This window comes from Aotus nancymaae, unplaced genomic scaffold, assembly GCF_030222135.1.
Source record: "Aotus nancymaae isolate 86718 unplaced genomic scaffold, 86718_ANA_hifiasm-v0.15.2.pri h1tg000010l, whole genome shotgun sequence".
Lineage (NCBI taxonomy): Eukaryota > Metazoa > Chordata > Mammalia > Primates > Aotidae > Aotus > Aotus nancymaae.
The window spans coordinates 68,670,815-68,697,586 of record NW_026988421.1 but is presented as its reverse complement, the minus strand read 5'-3'; the positions used below and the strand labels follow the sequence as shown (position 1 = coordinate 68,697,586).

At 43.8% G+C, this 26,772-nt stretch overlaps 1 protein-coding gene across 22 annotated transcripts in view; it reads left to right on the top strand.

The window, feature by feature from the left end:
- Positions 1-26,772, top strand: part of KCNMA1 (potassium calcium-activated channel subfamily M alpha 1) — a 761,855-nt gene that overhangs the window by 511,377 nt on the left and 223,706 nt on the right. For all 22 annotated transcript variants that reach the window (XM_064374369.1, XM_064374367.1, XM_064374368.1 and 19 more), the window contains exons 6-9: positions 8,008-8,083; positions 16,687-16,762; positions 18,733-18,903; positions 20,486-20,577. In XM_064374369.1, coding sequence (XP_064230439.1) covers positions 8,008-8,083; positions 16,687-16,762; positions 18,733-18,903; positions 20,486-20,577 — 415 coding nt within the window. The remainder of the gene's footprint in view (positions 1-8,007; positions 8,084-16,686; positions 16,763-18,732; positions 18,904-20,485; positions 20,578-26,772) is intronic.

Sequence of the window (26,772 nt, the reverse complement as noted above, 5' to 3'; positions counted from 1 at the left end):
GTCAGAATCTGAATGTTTACAAATGCCAGGTGATTCATGTGTGCAGTGGATTTGAATCCCATACCTCCAAAGCACGTGTAGCAAATTAGTGCCCATGGCCTATTTATACGAGTAATATTTTACTGGAATATGGTCACATCTATTTGTTTCCCTATTATTTACAGCAAAATTGAGTAGTTGAGACAGAATCTGAAATATTTATTAATATTTACTATATGTTTATTTACAGAAAACTTTGCAATGCTTCTCAACCTGGATGGCTCATTAGAATCATTCGAGAGCCTTAAAACTCCCTCTGCCTGGCTGTACCCCAAGCCCATTAAATCAGAATGTGGTGAGGGGTGCTTCCCAGGTGATTTAAATGTACAGTCAAAGTTCAAAACCAGTGCCCTGAAAGTACAAAGAAAAAAATATAGAAGCAGGAAATAAATAAATTATCTATATGATGGATGGGATGACTTTTTTTGGATATTAAAAAAAGGAAACATGATGGAAAGATTGATATGTTTGACCATATAACAAATTTTAGAATTCAGGGGGAAAGAAACTTTTTTTTTTTTTTTTTTTTGAGACTGAGTCTTGCTCTGTCGCCAGGCACCAGGCTCGAGTGCCATGATGTGATCTCAGCTGACTGCAACCTCCACCTCCTGGGTTCAAGCAAATCTCCTGCCTCAGCCTTCCGAGTAGCTGGGACTACAGGCGCGCTCCACCACACTCAGCTAATTTTTGTATTTTTTGTAGAGATGGTGTTTCACCATGTTGGCCAGGATGGTCTCGATCTCTTGACCACCTCGATCGAGTGGTGGATCTCTCGATCCACCCACCTCGCCTACCAAAGTGCTGGGATTACAGGCATGAGCCACCACGCACGGTCAAGAAACTCTTCTTAAGTAAAATTTGATGTAAGAAAAATAAGCCAAATTGAGAATACTGATGAACTGTGGGAGATAATATGATACAGAATATCTTCTTTATAAAATAATGCAAGTATATTACTACAGATAAGATAAATGCACAGGCAGACTGGCAAAGGCCACTCTAAAGCATTTTAGAGAAGAAAATAAAATGACTAATAATTTTTTGAAAAATAATTAACTTCATTTGTTAAGCTAGAAAAGCAAAATAAAACAGCCATGAGCTCTTATTTGGGCCCTATCAAATTGAGATTCTTTTTAAAAATGTTTTTAATTTTTTATTTTTTTGAGACGGAGTCTTGCTGCGCTGCCCAGGCTGGAGTACAGTGGTGAGATCTAGGCTCACTGCAGCCGCCACCTCAAGGTTCAAGCGATTCTCTTGCCTCAGCCTCCAGAGTAGCTGGGATTACAGAGACATACCATCATACCTGATTAATTTTTTGTATTTTCAGTAGAGATGGGGTTTCACCATGTTGGCCAGGCTGGTCTCGAATTCCTGACCTCAAGTGATCCATCCACCTCAGCCTCCCAAAGTGTTGGGATTACAGGTGTGAGTCACCATGCCTGGCCTCAAATTGGGATTCTTATTTTCCTTCCCTCCCTCCCTCCCTTGCTGCCTTCCTTCCAATTTTCTCTATCACAGTACTCAATCCAATGGGGATACAAGCAAAAGAGCATTTGCATACTGAAGGGAATGCAAATTGTGAGGACAAGTTGACAAGATGTATCGAAGTCTTGAAAATGCTTGCTTGAGTCCTCATGTCTGAACTGGAACTGCTGGGCTGGTCTGTCCAGAGCAGTGGCTACAAGCTTGGGCTTTGTAGAGTATGACACATTTGGGATGAAACCTGGCTCTGTCGCTTACAAGCTATACTGGATACACTATCTCATTTGTTTCTTTTTAGCTATTTTCTTCTGTTGTAAGAACATTTAAAACAAGATAGAGGTTTTGGTGTGTAGTAAGTAATTAAATATACTAGATCATCTATAATAATAGATTGATGTCATTGTCAACATAATCATTTAACCAGTAATTTAAAATAACAGTAACACTATATGTACTGTGTGTGTGTGTGTGTGTGTGTGCGTGCGTGTGTGTGTGTCTTTCTGGGCTTTCTAGTCCATCTTCATGACTTTTCTGTGGAGTGTGTGCACTCCCATGCTCTTGTAATTCTCTACCATCATATGATGAAATTACCATTTATTGAGTGCCTCTGGTATGCCCATGTAGACTCTGAGGATGCTTGGTCTTCCGGTATGCAGATCACCAGCGTAGGATTTAATGCCCATTCCTGTGAGGGAATAAGGATGGAGAACTCAGGCTGGGTGCAGCTGCCTGGGAAGCTTCAGTCCATCCCACAGGGAACAGTGCCACCAGATGGCCCTTCAGAGTTATCCCAAATTGAGGCAAGGCAGCTGACCTTTGTTCCCACATCAGCCAGCCATTGCGGAGGCACCAGGGGATTATAGCCTCAGGTGAGGCAGCTCCTTGTGGCAGAGGGCAATTGTCATGGAGGGACCAGCTGTGAGCCTTCAGCAGGTCACTCTTGAAGAGCTCAGGACAAATAAGATCTCTGAAGAGGGGATCTGGGTTGCACCCTATAGCATCCAATATAGCTCATGTCTTTTATTTATTTAATGCAGCCCTGGATATGATACCCTAGTAGTTTCTTTAGGATTATTGTTAGTCATTGGTGTGATAAGCTTGCTATTTAAAAAAAATGCATGAGGAACCTGTGTCCAGGTAATGCCAACTTTCTAAACTAATACAGAGCACGGAAAAACACAAATAAGTCCATTGTTAAGTCTTGGTCATATAATATAGATAGAGAAGTTTACTATTTCTTGAAAGTGTAAAAAACTCACTTGTAGAACTCTCTGAACCTGGTACATTTTGGGGAGGGCATGTAATTTCTGGCTTTTGCTACATACACATTTTCTTCTTCACAACTGTGTTATAGATATTTTGTATTGCCTTAGAAAATCGTTTATTTCAGAGATTTTATAGAATAAAGAATAACAAGAGGTATTATAAAATAGAGAAGATGAATAATTGTCACCAAAGAGAGGTGTCTCCTTCTCCGCTCTCTTTTCTTGGCCTCCTCTCTTAGCCAGACATCGCTGTCTGTAGTCCTCTGGACTCTTTCTGGTTATAGCAGGAGTGGCCATTGGTTAAGGCTTTTCCCCAATTAGGCTACTTTCTACTTCCTAAGAGTGCAGCCCTGACCTCTGTCAGGGGACCCCTCAGGGCTGTGGCTTTTCCCTTTAGTAGGCGACACAGAGTCTCAGAATTCTGAATGTGGATTATCTAACCTTTAATTCCGCCACCTAATTCTTTCTCAAAACTCTGATTCATTCATTTATTCAAACAAGGATTTATTGAGCCTTCACCTTACGTCAGACACTATGTTCAGTGTTGGAAAATATAGCCCTGAACAAAGCAGACATCAGCCCCTCCCCTCGTAGAGCTGATGCTACAGAGAGGGAGACAGAAAGTAACCACATAACCGAGGTGCCGGTACGTCATGCTGAGGAGAAAAGTGAAGCAGGAAAGAGGGTAGGGCGTTTCAGGGGTGGTGTGGGAGGAGTTGCATGTTTAGGCTGGGTAGCCAGGGAAGGTCACACTGATCACGGGACACTGAGTGAGAACCTAAAGGAGGTGAGAAAGTGTGCCATGTGCGCATCTGGGGAACAGCATTCCAGGCAGAGAGGCCGCACATGCAGAGGCCCTGGGGCAGTAACATGCCTGTGTGTTCAAGGGTCACTGAAGACATCTGCCAGATCAGCGAGTCTTTCAGGAATCATTCACAGTAGGAGTGGCAATAGGAAGCCATCAGATCCAAAAGGGGATAGTGCTGGTGGTGGGTGGTATCGCTTTAGGCCTTTGAAGGACTTTGACTTTTACTCTGTGTAAAATGAGGGCATTGAAGGAGGGCATTGAAAGCTTCTGAGCAGAGACCACAAGGGGTCCAGGACAGAAAGCAGTCAGGAAGCTGATATGGTTTGGCTGTGTCCCCACCCAAATCTCATCTTGAATTGTAGTTCCCATAATACTCACATGTTGTGGGAGGGACCTGGTGGAAGGTAATTGAATCATGGGGGCAGTTACCCCCATGCTGCTGTTCTCCTGATAGTGAGTTCTCATGAGATCTGATGGTTTTATTAGGGGCTTTTCCCTCTTTGCTTGGCACTTCTCCTTCTCACCACCATGTGAAGAAGGATGTGTTTGCTTCCCCTTCTGCCATGACTGTAAGTTTACTGAGGTTTCTCCCACCCCGCAGAACTGTGAGTCAATTAAACCTCTTTCCTTTATAAATTGTCCAGTCTCAGGTATGTCTTTATTAGCAGAGTGAGGATGGACTAATACAGAGGTATTGTGAATGATTCCTGAAAGACACATGCTTTAGATCAATCATTTCTCCAGATAGTCTGGCTTGATCTGAGGATAAAATGTAGACTGACTTTTTAAACCTATGGAGAACTTCAGTGACTCATTTGCATTAATGAAATTCAGTGCCAGTCAAATAGGCAAAGGCACCTTTGTTCAGCCCAAGGGGTCTTGCTTCTGCAACACCCTGGGTCCCTTTTGCAGGGAGACATTTCCCTCTGGTCTCTGTGTTGAGAAAAATAAATGATTCTCCTGCAAGCCAGTTTGTTTTTCTCTCTTATGTATACACTATTAATCTTATCCTGTCTCCTTGCTTGCTTTTGTTAAGAAGGTGCTCAGAGCTAGATCTGCAGTTTGTCTCTAGCAAGAGGACAGGACCCTGTGGACTCTGCATTCATTTCTTTCCTCCCCTTACTTTCATACACCTTAATTAAAAGAAAAGCTTTTATTCTAATATGTTTTTGTGGCTCACTCAAATGTGGCAAGCTGTAGATTAGCAACTGATATACAATACAAATGGCATCGTTTAAAGATTAAAAGAAGGAATCCAGTTTGAAGTTTAGGTTGTTTGTATTCTATTTTTAGTTCCATAAATACAAGTTCCAAATATCTATGCACACACAGTATTTTCACAATTAAGCCCCAAGCGGCTAATACACTGTTAGTGTGTGTGTTTCTACCGGAGTGCCTCTTATTTACGGTTTTGCTTCCTAAGGTTTCAGTTACCCCCCGTCAACTGTAGTCTGAAAATATTAAATAGAAAATTTTAGAAATTAACAATTCATAAGTTTTAAGTTGCATGCTGTCCTGCTTGGCCCCATCTGAGACAAGAATCCTCCCTTTGTCCGGCACATCCGCGCCATCTGCACTCCCGACCCATTAGTCTCTCAGTGCCACTCAGTGGGCACACCCATGTCTTGCTGCCACAGTGCCTGTGTTCAAGTAACCCTTATTTTACTTAATAGTGACCTCAAAGTGCAAGAATAGTGATGCTGGTGCATACAGTCATAATTGTTCTACTTTATTATTGCCATTGCTTGTTTGTTTGTTTTCTCCGAGACAGAGTCTTGTTCTGTTGCCCAGGCTGACATGAAGTGGTACAATCTTAGCTCACTGCAATCTTCACCTCCCTGGGTTCAAGCAATTCTCCTGCCTCAGCCTCCTGAGTAGCTGGGATTACAGCTGTGTGCCACAGCACCTGGCTAATTTTTGTGTTTTTAGTAGAGATGGGGTTTTACCATGTTGGCCAGGCTGGTCTCAAACTCATGATCTGCCTGCCTCAGCCTTCCAAAGTGCTGGGATTACAGATGTTAGCCACTGTTCCTGGCCCTTATTCTCATTGTTAATCCCTTCCTGTCCCTAACTTATAAATTAAACTTTACCATAGGTGTGTGTATGTAATACATATAGGATTTGGTACTGTTTGAGGTTTCAGACATTCACTAGGAAGTCTTGGAGCGTATCCCTGGAGGAACATGGGAGGGTGTTGTATCTTTGATGGTTTCAGTGCTAATTACCAGTGGCCTTCTACTCTAAAGTTTCTAAATTTATTTTAGCTCAGTAATATGCAGCAGTGATGCTGGTATGAGATAACAGTCTAGACTGGGCTGGAAGTTAGAACCAGCAGTAGAGTCTGTTATAAATTTAATTTCCAGCCCTTGCCCCTCCCATTCTGATTTAGCAAGTCTTATGAACCCCCTTGAAAGCTTTATGCACATACTGAGCAAACAATATATTGTTTTGAGACCTTAGAATTTAAAATTTTGTTGTCACTTTTATTCTTGAACTGGGTATAAAAATCTTGGGTCAGATTCTATTTGTCTAAAAATCATGAGAATTTCCTAATCACCATTTAACACTCATATATAATTATCTTTGTTACTTTAATGGTAAATAACCCCATCAGCACTGATGCTTCATTTTTATTGCTTGATTTTAATACTTGAAACATGAACGTGAAAAGCCAGATGCTTCTTGGCTCTGGTCTCTAAGAGCTGATCTTTCTTTTTACGTTTTAGTCTCCAGTCATTTTTTCGTATCTCAAAAGTTCTTTTCTGTGATGTCCTGGCCTTTGCTTATGATTAATGTGCTGTTCGGACTTCCCTTTGGAACACATTTTATTCACGGGTTGGATCTCTGTGATCTCTACTCTGTGTCCACTTTCTGAAGTTTCATCTTTTTTCTCTCCCTTTCCCTTATTTTCTCTGCTTTCTGGGATGATTTCTTAGTTTTGTACTCCACACCATGGTCGGTTTTCAGCAGTGCTAAGTCAGGCTTTCATCAGCTCAGTTATGACTCTGCTTTTGGCCGTGAGCCCTTCTATTTCATCAACATCCCGTCTCATCTCTGCAATTATTTAATAAAAAATTGTATAAATATTATTTAGCATAGAAGGAGAATGTTTTCTTAAAAATGTCTTCTGTTTGTGATGGTAAATTTTTTTCAGATGAGAAATTATTTTTTGAGCCAATCCTTTTCTCTCTCTTTCTTTGTAGAGTCAGATTTTCCTCCACACCATGAGCTTTAAGTTAATTTTCCCTTATTACCTAAACAGCTCAGCTCCATGTTGGGTGCAGTTAGCGTACTCTTACTTCAAGGAGAAGGTAGTAAGGATTCCTTCCCACTGCTGTGCCCTAGGCTGCCTTTTTACTGCCTCACAGGTGTGGGAGAACAAAGCCCCACCCACGGGCATGGAGCTGTCTGTCAACTCAGTGCACTGGAGGGCTTCACACTGCCTTTGGCACATGGTGGTACTTAATAAAATGCTTCTAGAAAATCTGCAAAAGAAAATCCCCTTGGGAGTGGGTGTGACATTCAATGTGTCTCAAAGCTGTGACAAACCAGCATTTTGTAAGTCATATCCTTGCATGATAGCCAAAGTGTTATAGCCCAAGACTGACTGTGAATGTTCTAACTCATGAATTTCACCTCAACAGAAATATAATTTACTCTTAGCTACTAAAACATAATAATTTGCATTTTTAAAGGGTTCTTGATGTGTTTTCCTTCTTCATCTCTCTTCTGCCACCTAAACATTGATGTTTCTTTTTCATTCAAGAGAGGTCGTTGATTTAGAAAGGACAAACCATTTATCTTAACTCTTAATAAAAGGGGAACTTTATAAATTTTGAATCCTCAAGTTGTGGGGTGTGATATCTTACTGATCTTTTTTTTTTTAATTTGGAGGAAGATGTAGAAGTTTGTAGGAAACAGATAACACTGTGGGCTGTACTCTTCATTTTATCAGGGCTGAAGATAAAGATAAAAAATAAAATCCATCAAAGACATAAGGTTATCCGATTTAGTCTCAATCTGCTCTTAGCGCAAGGGTTACCCTGAGTTATCACAATTCCAAGGATTTTTCAGAGACAAAATCCTGCCAGACAGCTAGGTAACTTAGAAAACCATGCTTTCAATCAGAGATCACCAAATGAAAAGTCTTATTAACCTGGCTCCTCCCCACGAGCCCTTCCCCTAAAGAGGTTCCAAACAGGCTGCCTTTATAAGGAGAAAGTCCATTTACCAGCCAAGATTAAAGCAGTCAAGAATCAGAATGAGGGAATATGTCCAAGGTACCAGTTGATTTATCTTCTGCAAGAATTTCCCATCCCTTCGACCCTTGGGAACTGTAAATCAAATGGCAGACTGTGAACATTAAAACCACGCATTGAAAATAATGCATCTCTCTTTCACTCTTCTTTCCAGGTTTGAGATTTTTAAGAGCTCTGAGACTGATACAGTTTTCAGAAATTTTGCAGTTTCTGAATATTCTTAAAACAAGGTAAGATGTTCTTTGTCTTATTTTTTTTCATTCCAGTCCCCTATGCCAAGTTGCAAATATCAAGTGTGCTTGCTTTCATCACAATGACATTATTAATGTTATATGATTTACAGAAAGAGTGAGCTAACACAGAGAGGGAGAGAAAACCCAGAGTAGGGTTTGGGTTGCTGTCTTCTGCAGGGCCAGGGAACTATGTGGTGAAAAGAGAGAAATAGCCGTGCAGGCAGGGGAGTAGGGACAATTTTAGGGACACATGGCTGATATCTGGGTGCCTAGTGGGGTTGCCCAGATATAAGCCATGGTGTCAAAGGGAGAGGTGCACAGCAAATGAGGGATAGATTTGCTCATTGATTGGGAAGTCCTTGCTGCCAGATTCTAAATCGCCCCTTTATTACATCACTAAATAAGAAATTGAACCCAGTCATAAAGGCAATAGAAGCAATGCTGTGAGAGGCAATCACAAACCTCATACGGCAAACAGAAAATCATTTCATTTCAAAGCACATTTTAGATGTTCACTTTATATCCATATAGCCCTGGGGGCTTGCTCTGTGAATTGCCTTTTGGGGGAAAACCTACAAACCTCCTGACGAATGCACCATGAATACTTCTGTTAACTGCGTTATGATCTGGAAAACACAACTGGACCAGGAGGAAAAGCCCCCAGAGGATCCCTTTCCTGATGACCTGCCGGCTTGCAGAGCTGCCCTGAAACCAGGGCTGTCTTGATAAATAAACTAATAAAAGAGGTTAGACGTGCTCTAATGGAGAATAAGTACAGGCCATAAATTTCTCTTCTAGGAAATTACACTCTAAGAAGCTCACTTCTAATGTTCCATTTCCTCTTTGGTTGCCCTTCATGCATTTGATAAATGAATAAAAACAGGACACCTCCATATTTTGTGATTTGTAATTAATATAGCTGCAGTTTTGAGGAGTAGATTCGGCATCATTTTCCTGGTAACACAGGCTGGGACCCAGCTTCCTGAATGAACCTGACACAGCCGACAAATTCAGCCTATGATTGGCTTTGCTCCTTGGTCGTTTGTGTTTTTTTGCTTGTTTATTTTGTTTTGGTTTAATTCCAAATCGGTTTCCTCTGACTGTTCATCTGTGTGACTGTGAGATCAAATTCACTTTCTATTAGCCAAGTTGAAAAGAAAAAGAGAATCCGACGGCACCGAAGTCTTTAAAAGTATGTCCTCCCACCTTTTACTGTTCATCATCCTGAGATAAGAATTCATGAGTTCTCTATTTATTTGCAATAATGTAATATTATTCATATACAGTGAATATTGTTTTTCTTCATATTTTTCTGAGTGACAATAAGCTTGATTTCTGCCTTTTAATGATTATTCTACGTACTAGAAACATATTACTTTTGAAATGTACATGATCAATGAAGCTAGCATCTCTCCAATATTTACCTACATTGGATTTGCTCCACTAGACTGCGTTTTTATAAGTGGAATGTATGAGTACCCAGCACCAAGCATAGAGCCTTGTCCTTAAGAGATACTCATTTTTCTGGTAGGGATCATGTTTTGTGATACTCTCTAGCATCAGGTATTATCTGTCTCTCCCTGTTTCACAATTACATCATATGTTAGGGGGATTTTTAATCTTTGATGCCAGCATTTTGAGAAGGTTCCATTGCTCTGGGGAATATTGTCTACTCCCTGGACCCTTTTAGGACTTGAGAGAGTGATGGACCATCTGAATATCTTTTTCTGACCCTCTGCTAGGACACTCACCTCTCTTTCCTTTGGATATGGGAAGTGGCTGTCGACTCCCTGGTGGTCAGCTTACCCACCAACTGCACAGTTATGGGTGCTTCCTCCTCTCAGTGCAGAGCCGGGGAAGCTGAAGCAGCCAGCCAGGGTACGAGGGAGAAAATGGCCCTAGGGAAGAGTCACGGGGTGGAAGTGTGGCTGGGCATCTGCCATCCGGGCCCCAAAACAGCATTTCTCCAGCATCTCACTTCCCACTATATGAAACTCCTGTCCGAGGGTACTTTTTGCCACAACCCCACAACATGGGTTTTCAGAGTTCTCGTCACTTATGGTCATAACCAGGTGGTTGAGGTAATTCAGCAAGCCTGGAATGAGCACCCATTGGTGTCAGCAGCAAGGTGGGTGCTAGGACAGAGTCCTGCTGGCAGAGACCTTGCTAGGTGGGGGCCAGGCCGTCTGACGGTGTGGTTAATGCTGATGTCAGTATGCCCAGGGGTTGAGAGGGGAGGGGAGCAACTAAGCTGGGCTTGGCATGATTGTGGGGCAGTCAAGGATCTTTTTGAGGAGAAAGGGGTGCTTTGGGTAAGCCTGGTAGAAAACTAAGTATCATCCTCGGGGGGCTGGGCATGTGACGGTGGGAGGAATGGGTTTGTCTTCTAATCAAGGAAGCTGCAAACATCACACTGGTGTGAGAGCATGGCACTTGGGGAAACTGGGTAATTCTGTACTCCTGGACATTAAGGGTTCTGTGGTGGAAAGAGGAGGATGAGGTTAAGATGGTAGGAAAGACCAGATCACCAGGGACAGAAGCAAACGTCATGTAATTGTAAGAACTCTAGAAGCTCTATGATGACTCTCTGAGCCCATTCTCTCTCCAGGTGCCGGCCCAGCTAATCTTGGCTCCTTCTTTTTGGGCATCCCCAAGTGTGGATCCCAAAGCTCTCCTTTTTCCAGAGAAAGTGCAGCCTTGGCTTTTGTAGGACTTTGGACTTTTAGCAATTCTCCTGTGACTCTTCTTTACTCTGCTGCCTTCATAGCAGTCCTTCCAGGAGGGTGGGTTGGGGGACCCATGTGATCATCTTTAGGGAGGTTTTGTCTGGCTCTCCTTGGCAGTGAATCCCTGCCAATCCATGGCATTAGGTAGTGATGGAGGCTTTGTGATGTGATTCGAAATCATGATTTGGAGTTGGTATTTCATCTTCAGTCCTTTGGCTGCCTCACTGGGCCAAGAGCTGGAAGAAACAGGGCAGAGAAGCATAAGGTGGGCAGAAAGATTGATACAGAATTGAGAAGGCAGCAGAAGGAAAATTAAAGTGCATGGGATGAAATGGGCCAATCACAGTATATGACCAGCATCAGGACCCTTTCCCAAACTGCAAGCCCACAGGGGGCCTGGAATACTCCATAGCCTGAAACAGGCCAATTAAAGGGGAGGCAAGGAGACTCCCTCTCACCATCAGAGGTTTTGGCAGTTCCTCAACTGGAGATCTAACACACAGGTGATAGAACACTTATTCTACTATCAGAGGAAAGTCAGCAGCTGTGTTTAAAGGCTATCATTCCCCATCTCATTGACCGCGGTAGATATTGATGAGTAAAACATGGATCACTCAGCAAATTTTTTCAAAATAGGAATTGCCTTGCTATTTTCTCTTTTGCTTTTTTCCTTCCTTCCTTCCTTCCTTGCTTCCTTCCTTCCTTGCTTCCCTCCCTCCCTCCCTCCTCCCCACCTCCTCATCCCCCTCTTCCTCCTCTTCCTCATCCTTCTCTGCTTCTCTTTCTCCTTCTCCTTCTCCCACCTCCTCCTCTCTCTCTCTCTGAGTCTCACTTTGTTGCTCAGGCTGGAATGCAGTGGCAAGATCTTGGCTCACTGCAACCTCCATCTCTCAGGTTCAAGTGATTCTCCCTGCCTCAGCCTCCCAAGTAGCTGGGATTACAGGCACTGGCCACCATGCCTGGCTAATTTTTATATTTTTAGCAGAGACGGGGTTTCACCATGTTGGCCAGGCTGGTCTCAAACTCCTGACCTCAGGTGATCTGCCTGCCTTGGCCTCCCAAAGTGCTGGGATTACAGGTATGAGCCACTGCGCCTGGCTCGTTTCCTCTAATTTTAAAATCTGTTCATTGTAAGCATTGCAACAACATACAGAATCATAAAGGACGAATAAAATTGCCTCCACACCACACTGTTTGAGATAACAATTACATCGACTCTGCCACCTTTGATTTCTCACATAGCGTTCCATTATATGCATGAATCATCATATACCTAACCGATATGTTTTTGGGAGGCATTTTTGAAACTAAAACTTACATGACCTTAGAAATGGCTCCAAGGTAAAGTTTGTAAAGAAGAGTATTCTCTATGGAGATTGCAAGGGATGTTCAGGGAGAGGCCAAATCCTGCAGGTTCTTAGATTCATGGGCTTTACTGAGAACAAAGGAGAGCTGTTGAAGGATTTTAATCATGAGAGGAAATGTGGTTAGATTAACATTTTAGAAAGATCCACAATTCCAACGGTGGTATAGAGAATGAGATTGAAGCGTCAAAGAACTCATAGACCATAAGACCAATTAGGAGGCAGTAGTCCAGGGAAGAGGTAATAGGGCATGGCTGAGGTGGTGCAAAGTGGGGCAGAGAGAGGAGAAGGGATCTAGAGATAACTAATGGATAGAACTGGCAGAATTTCACTTTGCTTTACTCATGTCATAGTTCAGACCATTTATGTTGGTGTGGTGCAGTCCAGTTAACTTTTTAGGGGGTGGGTATTTTACATCTGTCCGGCAAAGAGAGCAGTAAAACAAAACAAGGCCAGCAACACCTGGTAGTGCCAGAAACAAAGAGGAAAATTAGAGACAAGCAGAACAGGGACAGATTTGCACTGCTGTGTACCAAGTCCACGGCATTTTCTGTGCTAACCGAAACATGTCTTGTTAAACATATAGAGGACAAAGAAGGCCCCAGAAGCTCTGGGTTTACAGCTGTAATCTCTGGAGCCAGATCTTCTCTTGCAGCATCCACAGTTTCTTGGAAGAGGTCTCTGATCTACAAGAATCCTGTGCCTGTCCTATAATGATTCACTGTGTCCATCGATGTGAATTAGAACTCATGGGATGGGGACTCAGGAATTGTACTAGAAATGAGAATGATTAACTTTATATGGGTCAGGTTTTCATGATAAGATCATAATCTCCCTGAAGGCATAGGAAGGGGGCTGGAATCTGAACAGTGTGAATCATTGTAACTATTGGTAGTTTCATGTCTGGCCCAGATCCCTGGGCTTGGTTAGGAAGGCTGTGACTATCTCCATGCAGAGATACACAACCTTTGCTGTGCAGAGCACACAGCCCTGCTTCTGGAAACCCCCACCCTCTCTTCCAAAGGAGCCCTGCTCAACCAGGCAAGGTTCACATTTCAGAGTATGGAGAATGTCCACCAAGGCTTAACCTTGCATCTTTTGCTTGTCGCTTTCAGATGCCTGGACGTAGAGTTTCATTTAGAAAGCAAATTCCTAAACCTAGGGATCTGTGATAATGCCGATGTCATAAAAATAATCCGATTTCAGAGCGAAACCTGTACTGTTTTAGCAACAGTGATGAAATGTTCTGCATATAGCAACAGTGCCCTAAAGCACTATTAATATCACTGTAATCATCATTTAGAGTTTAATCATCATCATATTTAGGTCATTTTCCCAATGCGCCAAGAGGCTCAGCCTCCAAATAAGTTTAATATCTCAAGAGGACTCCACATAGTTGCTGGTGGGACACCGCTGTGTTCGGGTCCTGAGGATCCAGGAGTATGCAAGTGAAGTCACTTGGTATTTAACAATCCCCTGAGAAAATGAACAACACACACCTCCCTAAGAGCCCTCCCTTTGCTGCTGGCTACCTGTACTTCATCCGTTTCTTACCCTCAAGTGCTGGAGCACACCTTAGAGGACTTACAAGGTAGAGGCAGGAGAGAATTCTGCTCAACACAATATCTAGCATATAATAAGGGCTCAATAAATATTGGCAATTATTATCACTTGGCAACTCTAGAAATTACCAAGAGAGACAGAATGGACATTTTGATTGTTTTTCCAAGTTTTTGAACCAGAAGAAAGTTATTCTACACATCTCAAAAGATCAATCTCACCCAGAAAATGGAAAATATCTGCTTATTCTTTCCACGAACTGTCAGCATCAACTCTGGAAAAACTAAGACCATGGTTTCCTCTGTGCTGTTCCATAGAAGAAAGATTGTCGTTATGAGCATTAAATGAGTTAGTATACATAAAGCACTTAGGATGGTGGCGCATGCGCTGAGCACTGGGAAAGAGCTGTAAACCTCCTAGCTGATACTATTACTGCGATCTTAAACTCCTAGAATTTAAATCACTGGCTCTCCAAAAGAGAGAGGTAAGAGAGGACAGTCATAACAGAGATGAATTGACCTAAACCAATGGGTTGGGCAACCCTGTAGGCTGCATTAAGCCACTACTGGGAAAATGCAAGAGATAGAAAACAGTTCTTTTCTGCAAGATGCAGCAAGGAACCCAAGAGTCAAATAGCAACCTAAAACTTTACAAAAGACATCTTAAGTCAGTAGGATCAATTACCAATGAATGGCTGGAGGTGAGAGCCAGGGAAAGTCACTTTGTCTTACAAAGTGGGTGGAATGACTTTAAACAAGCAGTAGGGGGATTGAACTGGGCTTTGAAGAATGGGGAATATTTGGCTAGATGGGAAGGGCTTTCGAGTTGAGTAAATAGTGTAAACATAGCTATAATAAATAGGTTTAGCTGGGATGGCACTTTTGTGAGTTTATGTGACAGAGTGATGGTGGGAGACCTGGGACTTCACAAGGTATTGACAACGGAAGGAGAGAGTTTGAGTGTCATCTTTTAGTCAACATGAAGTCTCTGGACAGTGAAGTGACCTGCCGACAGCAGCATTCAAGGTATATCCCAGTGGGAGTGAACAGGTTGCAGTGTAGGAAGAGAGCAGGGGCAGACACCAGTGCACAGTCACAGGGGCCTGCTATGTGCCAGGGACCCAGGGCTCCTGGAATCCAGACAGACAAGGCCCCAGCTTTCAGGGAGCTCACAATGTCATGAGTTCCACTTGATCCACTCAAGGACACCAGTGGATGCTAAAACTATTAGGTATAAGGTTGTTGAGGAGCAGGATACGCCTGCGGTCTCAGGGCATCACTCAAGGTGGCACATTCATTACAAAGGGAAATAGGCATCTCTCAGTGGAGAGATTAGCATTTCCGCCTTAGCCACGCGAATGGACCTAGCATCAATGGGCTGGCATATCCGGATGTGATGCCATCTCTGCAGAGATTCTTAACAGAAATACTTAAGTAGGGAGCTATGTAGGATGATCAGGTCTAGAGGTCTGATAGACAACATGAGGACTATTGCTAATAAAATTGTATGGTATTTGGAATTTTTGTTAAATATGTAGATTTTAGCTGCTCTTGTCACACAAAAACGTAACTATGTAAGATGGTAGATAACATCATGTTGTAAATCTCAAACATACACCATAACATTTATTTAAAAAATAAACAGGGCTGGGCACGGAGGATGACGCCTATAATCTCAGCACTTTGGGAGGCTGAGGCAGGCAGATCACCTGAGGTCAGGATTTCGAGATCAGCCTGACCAACATGGTGAAAAACCTCGTATCTACTAAACATACAAACATTAGCCGGGCGTGATGGCGGGCACCTGTAATCCCAGCTACTAGGGAGGGTGAGGCAGGAGAACGGCTTGAACTGGGGAGATGGAGGTTGCAGTGAGCCACCCTGCCACTGCACTCCAGCCTGGGTGACAGAGCAAGACTCCATCTCAAAAAAATTAAACAGGATCCAGAATATGGGACATTTTAGAAGACAACCTGGGTTTACACAAAATTTAATGTCATTAAAAACAAAAATGGGCAAAGGAGTGGTGTCGTTTATACATTGAAAGAGACTGAAGCTGGGATTGGCAAACTGTAGCCCATGCCTGCTGCCTGTTTCTGTAAATAAAGTTTTATTGGAACAAAGCCATATCTATTCTTGTACTTGTTGTCCAAAAGCTGCTCTGAAGCCACAGTGGCAGAGTTGAGTATTTGTGACAATGTCTATATGGCCGGTAAAGCCCAAAATATTGACTCTCTGTCCTTGTTTCCTCAGATTTAAGCCACCTAACAGCCAAATGCAATGCATGAAAACTGCATCTGGGGGGAAAAAATCAATAAACATAATTTTGGGGCAAGTGAAGACAGTTAAATAAGGTCTGCATACTAAATAGCATTACTGAATTTTTACATTTTAATTTTCTCAGGTGTGAAATGGTTTTGCGATTGTGCTGTGCAATGCCCTTCTTAGGAGTTGAGTGCTAAATATTTAGGGCTTGTGTCATGGTGTCTCTGATTTATTGGTAAATGGTTTAGCCAAAAAAAAAAAAAAAAAATACACACACACACACACACACACACACACACACGAAGAAGAGAAGGTAAAAGGCAGGGGGATAAGAGAAAGAGTGTGTAGGGTGATAAAACACCTGTGGTGAAATGTTAATGATGAGTCAGTCTAAATGAAGAGCATGCAAGTGTTCATTATACTGTTCTTTCTACTTTTCTGTAGCTTTGAAGAGTTTTTAAACTAAAAGTTAATTTTTACCAAAGTTAAATTCATTCCTATAGGCTCTGTCCGGACCTTCATCCCAGCCACTTCCGCCACCATCCAGAATTCCCTTATCATGGAGAAATGGTTGGGAGTTAGATGCAGCGGCCTCTTCCCCCAAGCGGGTGCTGTTACCCTGTAACACAGCCCCAGCAGGGCCTTCCCTTGGTAACCTGGGATTTTGCTTGTTGTCTCTTGCACAGTAATTCCATCAAGCTGGTGAATCTACTCTCCATATTTATCAGCACGTGGCTGACTGCAGCCGGATTCATCCATTTGGTGAGTAACCTCGAAGACCCTCTCTGAGTCATTTTATTACCTACAATTTATGTTGCTGGAAAGAAACTTCACCTCGGTTGTAGACAGGAAAATGGGAAGCAACCACACAATTGTCTGGGTTTCCAACCTTTTTACCCCAAACTAGTTCCAAATGGTGAGTAATGTTTGCACTATTAACCTGCATTTTTCCACTCATTGCTTATTGGTATTGCAGTGGGGGCTTTGGTAGATTTTCTTTCTGTCTGCAATAACTACAATAGGCCACACGATGGCAGTGCTTCCTAAGCAAACACCTGGAAAAGAGCTGGGGACAAGGTTTTAAGTTTGACCCATACCTTTTGGTAAACAACGAATTCATCCCTCGATTTCTCTCCGCTTCCCCCTTACAAAAAGCCACCTTTGAGTCTTTTGCCTGATTACTTGTCAGTTTATTTCGTACCTCAAAAATGTTAATTCTTTGTGAATGACTCTTTGAAAACTTTATATTAAGTCAAGCCTCTCGCACCCCATCAAGGCAGACTTGTCCCTTGCTTTTAGAGAGCACAGCCATTGAGGGAAGTGTGTTTATACAAACCTAGACTGTTCCAACTAGAAGGAGCCTCATCTAGCTATGAGACTTTGGATAAAGTTGACCACTGGTAGCTGAGCCTCTATTTGCATAAGGGATTGAAGGATGCGTTTAACTACCCACACTTGGGATTTAGGTAATTATCACCCAAAGGAAGACAGGCCTGGGATGGCAGCGGGTGGGAGGCCGGGGCTCATGTAGTCACCAGATCTAGGGTCTCCTACTCAGCCCTTTATGCTGTTGGGATTCTTGGCCAAAATCACCCTTAATCACCCTAATTCTTGCTGTAACCAAGCAACCAGCACCCAAATCACTTACGTGGAGGAGACAGTTGTCTTTAATAAGACGATGACCCCACCTTACTATTAATATTAGTGAAGTCCCTTCTGATTCACCAGGAAACTTTTGTGAAAATGGCACATTCAGGATAAACTGATGTGTGAAGGGGGCCAAGTCCCTGGAAACATTTTGCAGAGGCGGAGCTGGAGGCTTGGGGGCTGCTGTCTACAGGCCCTGAAGGTGGATCACCGGCACATTTGAGTAGAATTGACCCGCAGCTCCCTCTCTCCTGAGAGTATCTAAAATACCTTTCCTGCCTACCTCCTAGCCTTGTTGGCAGGTCAAATATGATGGGAGGACAGGAAAGTGGGCAAACCAATCCCGGGCCAAAGCTCTCCACTCTCCAAATCCAGCCACACCCATTTTTTGAAGTTTTGCCTCTGCAGAGTTGACCAGGACCTGTATGGCCCACGAAGCTGAAAACGTTTGCCAGCTCTTGGTCTATCGGGCTGTGCCAGTGCAAGCTGTTCCCATGAGCTCAGTTTCCATGCCCTGGGAAGATTCCGGCAGCCTCAAGGCTAGGACCACCATTGGCAATTTGCAAAGGAGGGAGAGCAGGGCCAGATCCCAGAGATGCTGTTTGAATCTGAAGAAGCAGGGCCCATCAGGCACCTCTTTGGTCTAACTGAGGGAAGGAGGCAGCCCCCTGTGGAAGGGTTTAGGATTCTGCGGGAGAGGCAGGGCCAAGCCATCTGGGCCTTAGAAACCCGTTGAAGAAGGTCAGGGAAGGGCTCTCTGGAGTGCTGTAAAACCTGGCCACAGGCAGTGCCCTGAGTACTAGCTGGCTTCAGACATTTTACCAGAAGAAGAAAAATGGCCTAGAGATATTTCCCTTCTTGCTTTCCCACTCCGTCCCAATCAGCCAGGAAGACATTTTCTGCTGCTGCTTCTCCACTTTCTCTGTGTCCTGCTCAGGAGCTCCGCATCCTGACTCAGAGAACTCAGCCCGGGAACCACATGTGTGTTAATAAGTGGCCTGCGGGTGCCGAGCTTCCGGGTTGATTGTCTGTATATGCTTCAATAGCATGTTTTCCTTTTTTCTCCCCTGTCCCATTTGCTTTAGGTGGAGAATTCAGGGGACCCATGGGAAAATTTCCAAAACAACCAGGCTCTCACCTACTGGGAATGTGTCTATTTACTCATGGTCACAATGTCCACCGTTGGCTATGGGGATGTTTATGCAAAAACCACGCTTGGCCGCCTCTTCATGGTCTTCTTCATCCTCGGGGGACTGGTAAAAAAAAAAATCTTTATTATGAGGTTGATTTGGATGATTAATGTTTTCAACGATACAGTTCCTTAAAGCTTCATATTTTAGACTGTGTTCTGCACGAGAAACAAGCCTTAATGTTACAATCAGGCTAAGTAAATCCAAACAGGAGGGTGATTTTTCTGCATAATTCTTGGTGTATTCTACTTGTCCCATAGATCCAGGCACATTGCCCTTGTCAGGGACAGCCATATAGCCAGGAGCAAACCTAATCGTCTTAAGAAAGTGATGCTGTTAATGAGGGATAGTGTCTACCCCTTAGCGATGTAATTCAGCATCTGGTATGCTGCAAGGACAGTGGCTGTCACCTGGTAGAAGCTGTCGATACTTTGTAGACAATTTGCGGTTTCAAGAGCTGCCCCTTCCCCTTTGTTCCTCCCCAAACTTCCAACAAACACTGTGGCTGGAACCTGCCCTAAAGAGAAGGGTCCCTACATCAAAGGACAGACAGCACCTTGGTCTCGTCCAGGTGGATGTCCCCACATGAGCAGAGTGCAGTTTTGCCAACAGCTCACTCCATTCTGCGGTGGACACGTGGGATATTTTTCCTCCTTTCTTGAAAGAAAGTTTCACTGCTTGCTTTTTAAAAGTCTAGGCAGCTCTTTCTGTTGCACTAAACCATCCCTTACAATGTACATCGAGGGGATTTCTGGCCACACGTTGGCAGTTGCTGCATTTTGTCTTTCAAAGTAGCTCGTTTTAAGTTTAGATTTTTTTTACCATTTATGAAGTGAGTGATTAAAATCCTAATCTATACACAGCTTTCATGTATGTACACGGTGCTCACATTTATATTTAGTGATGCATACACATCTCTCTGTTCTGTATGCATAGGGCATATACATTTAAAAAATGTATAGAAATGTGCATGTGCACGTGTACATTCAAGCAAGCATTTCTGCAGCATCTGCGAGGGGCCCATAGGTATAACAAGACCCATCCAGCCAGCCACAGGCAAGATGTTTGTTGGACAAAACATGGCAGATTTGTGTTTCTCCTTGCTATCTTCTCCCAGGTGATTTCCTAAATTTCCCTTTTGTGCTTTTTAGTATTTTTTTTTTAATAGAAAAATTTAGTTTTTAACCTTTTGGTGTTTATTTTCTTTTGTCACTCATAAGAGCGTTGTTTCTCCTCTGAATTTTAATGAGAAGGAAAGATCTTCTCTTGCAAAATTGTGTGTGTGTGTCTGTGCGTGCGCACGTGTCTGTGTGTGTTTAATTTCCGTAGCATGCGCACCTTTTGCTTATTTTTCTCCAACAAGAAGAACTAGATATCACCTTATTCGTTCCTGTGTCCTTTGTATTTTTCTTGACTGCGATGTTTTTGTTGTTTACTTGTCAGGGTTAACTAATGTTTGTTTGTCTCATGTGTTTCCAGGAGCTTGCTCTCTTTGTGCATTTTCTTTTTGACCCAACGTGTCAACATATACCTTCGCAGCCCTAATCCTTTTGTGTTTTCAGATCTTAGTCACCCCCTCTCTGAGCAGGTCCCTCCCTTTTCCTCGGCCTGTCTTTTTTAGTCTCTCTTCTGTCTCCTATCTTCTCAGGCCATGTTTGCCAGCTACGTCCCTGAAATCATAGAGTTAATAGGAAACCGCAAGAAATACGGGGGCTCCTATAGTGCGGTTAGTGGAAGAAAGTAAGTATGACAAGAGGTTTTGCTGCCTCCGCTGCGGTAGAATCCTCTCTGCATGCCATTCTTTTTTTTTTTTTTTGGCTCTTGTTTCTCTGTTTCATGCATGTAGGCAATGTTTGCCCGCTACGTGCCCGAAATTGCTGCTCTCATCCTGAATCGGAATAAATTCGGCGGGAGTTTTAACAAACATGGAGGCAGAAAGTAAGTCAGTTGCATCAGAAGGGACGTGGTTGAGTGATTTTCAGGAGTCCCCTGTGGAGGTGCCAGCTGAATCCCACCCCATCCCCCACTCCAGTGGGTGCTTCTATGAGGGAAGGCCCACCTTCTGCATGGGGCGTGATGTCAGAGGTGACCCCAGGACGTTGCCACGCTTGGACCAACTCCCATTCACAGACTCCAAGAGCTGTAATGGATTTGCCCTGAAAGGAGTGCATTTATAACTGGGCCCATATTTTCTGCTCTGACCCCTAACAACTAGACAAAACTCATTCATTCTTCACATCATCTGGCTACATTATAAAATTCTGGTCCTTCAAACTAGTGTGATGCCCTCCTATGATGGTGTGTGTGTAGCAAGAACGCCGGATAGGACTCTGGCAGGGAAGTCCTTGGGTGGCGGATCCAGGTCATCTGGCCGACCGCAAAGGCACTGTGGCCACTGGGAACCCAGTTCTCCTCTTAGTCCAGGAGGCACCTATCTTATCCTCAAAGGGACTCATTACTCAGCTGACATTCCTTCTGGGCAAGAAATACTATAGTTCTGGTATTTTAGGGTACTCCATGCTATTCCTGATGAATCTTCTGTTTGGCTTCTCAAACGTGAATGGTTTCTTCTTGGGAACTATTTCACTGTGTGCTCAGATCACTTCATCACTCTCAGTATCAATGTGCAGGTTCAATAGAGACCCCAAGGTTTTCTCCTAAGTAAGGGGGAGCACCTTACCATCTCAAGATAGGAAGGCTGTGGGGGAGAGGTGGCTGGCAGCAGCCATCCTTTATTTATTGTTTAAAGCTTTTTCTGGGGCAGTCACCTTTGTTTGTTTTGGTTTGAGGCATAAGTTACAGAGAGTTAAATGTACACATCTTTAACATACAGAGTGAGGAACTTGTACCTATGTACACACTCAGGAACTACCATCCTACCATATGGATCAAGACACAGAAAACCTTCATCTCTCCTGCCTCTTCCCAGTCACGGAAGTTCCTGTCATGGAACTGTTTTGTTTTGTTTTCCTTCTTGTTCATTTTCAAATGAACTCTTAAAGAGCTTCTTTGTTTTTTTTTAAGAGGAAATAAAATCAGACCAGGAGTGTTGTTTTCCCCTCCACTGCTGCCTCTTCCTGGTTTTGACAGTCAGCAGTGTCGGATGGAGCGGACCCTCCCCTTTGGTCAGTGAGTCCAATGCTTCCTGAGCTCAGGTGTCCAGGCCTCTGCACAGGAAATCAGGAGGTGGACAAAAGGGCTCATTTTCTTGAACTACCCACAGGACACCAGTTTCCTTTGAAAGGCACGAAGGACAGTGGATGAGAGGAGGCCAGTTGGCGTCTTTTCACAGAGGCAGCACATCCCTCCATCTTCCCTTTAATGGAGTCCTCCCCTCACTATTATCTTAACAGCCCTGGATGAGGTTGGAACCAAGCTGTTCTGATTTCTGGGCCATTGGTTGGATCCAAAAGGCCAAATAAGTCCAGAGATTCCCATTGGTCATGTATCCCATGCCAAGAGGAAAACAGCCTCTCATTCATTTTGCCTTGAAGGTGTGGACAGGTCTCCATAAAGCAGAAGGTACCGTGAGGGCCTGGGGGGCTCTTTATGGCCTCCCTGTCTCCCACTGTCTCCGCCAGCATTTCCCAATCACTGCCTCTGAAGAAGTCAATAAAATCAATTGCCCTGAAGGCTAGGTTGAAAATATTTCTTGACTCTCATTCCAGGTAATTTTGTTTTTTTTTTTAATGAAATAGTTTTCCTAGTCAAATGTGGGTGGGCTGGTGGGTGGGCTGGAGGCCGGCAGCTTTTGGTGCCGGGTGACCCAGATGGGGCCCTCAGCCCAGCACTCCCTCACTGCCCGCAGTCCGATCCTGTCATCTTTCACCCTGGCAGTTCCACTCAAACTTTCAGGTGCTGATGACTTCAGATCACAGACTTCCTGCCATTCTGTTCTGGCTCTGTAATCTTTTATCACCACTTTTAGCCTGGTGTTCTCTTTCTCTCTCTCTCTTTTTTCTTTTCCCTTTATGAAAATGCACTTTGCTTTTAATGTTCTTTCTGGGTCCCCACCGTTCCCGACTCAGCAGACACAGAGTCCGTCCTGTCATCAGCACCGGGCCTGTTCACTTTACTTTACGCATTGTTTCCTGGTTCAAAAGCTAATTACTAAGTAGTTTAAAGAAGCCCTTTGGTCACTTAGATCTTTCATCAGAAAATATAAGCTTGGGAAAGGCACGGTAATGAAGGGCCATTAGCACCCTTTGTTTGATGTTGTTTTTCCAGTCAGTAAAACAAGATTGATGAAATGTTATGTTTGGCCAAATTTTGAGTTTTCATTTGGAATTCAGTGTTGAGAGAATGGGCTGTCAGAATCAATAAGTTTTCTTTCGCTTGGGATATGGGCATGTGGTAGTAATTAGCAATATAAGGTCTTTAGTTGAGCAACCAAGCATGGATTCTGGCAGCAAACATAATGAGAAACTACAGTTGTTCTATTTCTAACGTCAGAAAGTTTCCAGATAAAATTAAATGCATTTGCAAAAGGAAAGCAGCTAAACCTTGTTGAAAGATAAAGTTCGGACTCTTAAAACAGCGTGCTGTGCTCTGAGTTGCTGTGTATGCATAAATTCATGTGCTCTGTCCACGGACACACGGACTTGTTCTCTCTCCCCAGGACCCAATCAAATGAATGCCCAGAATGTAATTAGAATGTATACATAGTTAAGGGATTTGTTTACATGTGCATATTTTATTCAGAAATGATTTCTCTAACAATATATTCACTTGTCAGAGAACTCAAGGAAACTCATGATCTAAAGCTACAGAGACACAAAACTTTGAAATTCAAAGATTATTTAAAGCAAAAAAAATGTAGGCAGAGAAGATCCGTGTTTTGTGCACACAACACCCAAATTTGGGATATTGGAGAATGTGAAGATTTCACTGCCATTTCATTTTCAATTTTAATCAATGTGTTTGGCATAATGTAAACACTTCAAGCAGCATTCTCAAAACCTCTTCACCATCAACACGATGTCAAGGGCCTAGAGTGCCTTACCCAACGTTTTCATCACCTCCTGCAGGATACCCAGTCCTCGGAGTAGGGGTGGGTACTCGTGCACACGTGTGTGTGTGTTGTTGGCTATTTCATGTATGTTATGGTGGATTGGGGTGCCTAAGAATAGGGGTTTGGGTGTCCACAACCAAGTGAGCAGCTGAGGCCAGTAATTTCTCTGAGTTGACGGGAGTAGGGACAATTGGGCTCTTGGGTTGAGACCCTAAATCTTATTCAGAAGAGTAGCCCTCCTACAGTCCAGCCTGCCTCCCATGGCCACTGCCTCCTCCCCCTTCCCTTTGTGTAAGGTCAAAGCGGCTTAGAGACAGGGAAGGCATGAGGGGTGGTGAGGCTCCCATGGCCTTTGGGATCCCCGGCTCTCTCCTCCCTCTCACAGCCCCTTGCAGTTTCCCCGAGAGGTTTCCTCTCTGAGTGTGATTCATTCCACTCCTGGTTAGTTTATGAGAACTGACAAGATCATGGTCCGAGGTCACATGGCCAAAGGCCATGGAAAATAATCGGTCACAGAGAGGAATCCATCTGCTGTAACCCCCTTGTTAGAGGGAGCCCAGCTGGGGAGCCACCCAGACCTCATGTTTCCCATTTTGAGATTTGAGTGACTCAAGTTTGAGGCAATCTTAGGCCAGGTGTTGGGACAGAGAGAATGGGATGGGTTTGGATTATTCTACTGATTCCTGGTAGCCAAATGCTGAGAGGACACACGAGAGGGTAATGAGTCATGAAAGACTAGAAGTAGCCAAGATGGGAGAGGAAAGTGAATGTAATGAACTTGGAGGAAGATCTCCAGGATGAAGCTGCTGAGCTGCCATTTTGGTTCGGGGAATAGTTGTCACGGACCAACCCATCTCTTACTCCAATTCAGGAAAGCTGTCTGTGAAACTTAAATGCTGTGGCTTCTCTTGGAACACTTCCCTATAAAGACAGAGCGCCACACACTTCCTGATATGAGAGTGTGAATCAGTGCAGCCTAAAGCCCCAGGACTGCCTCCTCTGACAATAGTAATACCTACAAATATTTGCATATTTCAGAATTCTCATAGTGATCCTGGGAGAAGGGTATTATCATCATCTCCATTTGGAATGGGTGACGAAACTGAGGAACAGGGAGGTTAAATACTTGCCTGACATCACCCAGCTAGTAAAGAGTGGGGCTGGGGTTTGATCCTGGACAGCCTGCTTCCCTGTGTCCCGCTGCCTCTCCATGTCATCTCTTGAGACCCCTTTCTGCTCTAAACTCAGTGATCTCCTATTTCTGTGTGTCTTCCTCCACCTCTCCCTGTAAGTGGAGCCAGAACACTGTGCCCATGATGGAGAAGAAGAGAAAGGCATGAGCCATGAGCTTCATTTTGGGGACGTCTCCTCTCCCCTCCTACCCACTCACTACCCCTAAGGGTCCTGGCCCCAGGATTGAGAGGAAAAAGATGAAGAGGGGACAAAACCTTTTCTTCCTTCATTTTCCTCATTTAGTTAGACTAAAATTCAAATTCTCTTTTGAATACTTCTAGCAATGAGAGGCTCTCAAGGGTGGACAGATGAAACACACCCAAAGTGAGATTTGTGCCTGTTTTGTGGATTTCAATATTTTCTTCCCCTTCCTGGCTCCATCCTTTAAAGGTAGTTTCATGGAGAATTGTAGTGATCTGCTAAACTTGGATTTCCCTGCTGGGCAGATCTCACCTGCAGAGCCTTCTATGCCCGTGCAGTTGGAACCACTGTTCCCTTACACTTCTTGGTTGATCTACTGCACAGCACAGAGCAGTTCTCTCGTGTGGTTTCTTGCTCATCAGTGAGAGGCACAGTAGACAGAGCCCCACGTGAAAAGTTCTGGAGGGTACATTCTGTGTGTTCATTTCATAGCTTTGACTTGGAATATTCACCCTCAGGAGGCTGTATCCCACTGGAGGGAGTTAGGGCTGTCTACACTCAACCTCAGGAGTGTTCTCCACATTGGAAAGAGCCTTGAAATCACAGAGATGGGGACAGTTTATCATGCTTTGCTATTTAAACATGAAAATAGAGTACTTAATATATTCTTTTTTTTTTTTTGGAGACGGAGTTTCGCTCTTGTTACCCAGGCTGGAGTGCAATGGCGTGATCTCGGCTCACCGCAACCTCCGCCTCCTGGGTTCAGGCAATTCTCCTGCCTCAACCTCCTGAGTAGTTGGGATTACAGGCATGCGCCACCATGCCCAGCTAATTTTTTGTATTTTTAGTAGAGACGGGGTTTCACCATGTTGACCAGGATGATCTCAATCTCTTGACCTCGTGATCCACCCGCCTCGGCCTCCCAAAGTGCTGGGATTACAGGCGTGAGCCACCGCGCCCGGCCTACTTAATATATTCTTTATTGAAAGTGTTCATATTTTAAGGAGGACTCCATAATTTAGAAGAAATGATTGAGTATTCAATAGTTGAGAACAAAATTTCAAGAACTAAAAACAGCCCAGCACGGTTAGTGACCTGCCTCACTGTCCACCCCTGTGGCCCGTTGTCTCCATTGGTCCATTCACTCACTCAGCAGGCAGACATTCTCTGTGTTACACACCAGGCACGATGCTGGCTTGCGTTGGGTGCTCAGGGCTCGGTGGTGAACAGGCCACCCCTGGAGCCTGTCTTCATGGAGTTTACAGTCTCAAGAAGGCTGCAAGCACTGAGCAAGGGTACAGCTAAACCAAATGCCAGTTACACATTTTAACATGTACTGTCAAACCAAAACCAAAAAAAGACTAAAATTCTGCAACTGAGAAAAACAGATTATTTACACGGATAAAGTAGTCCAAGGAAGTGACACCTCAGAGGAGATGTTAACGCTTGTTCAATGACCTTGACCCAGCTTGCGTTACCCGCCAGGCTGGGGAAGCTAATGCTCTTGCTTTTAAAATCTAGGTTATGGCCAGGTGCGGTGGCCTGTAATC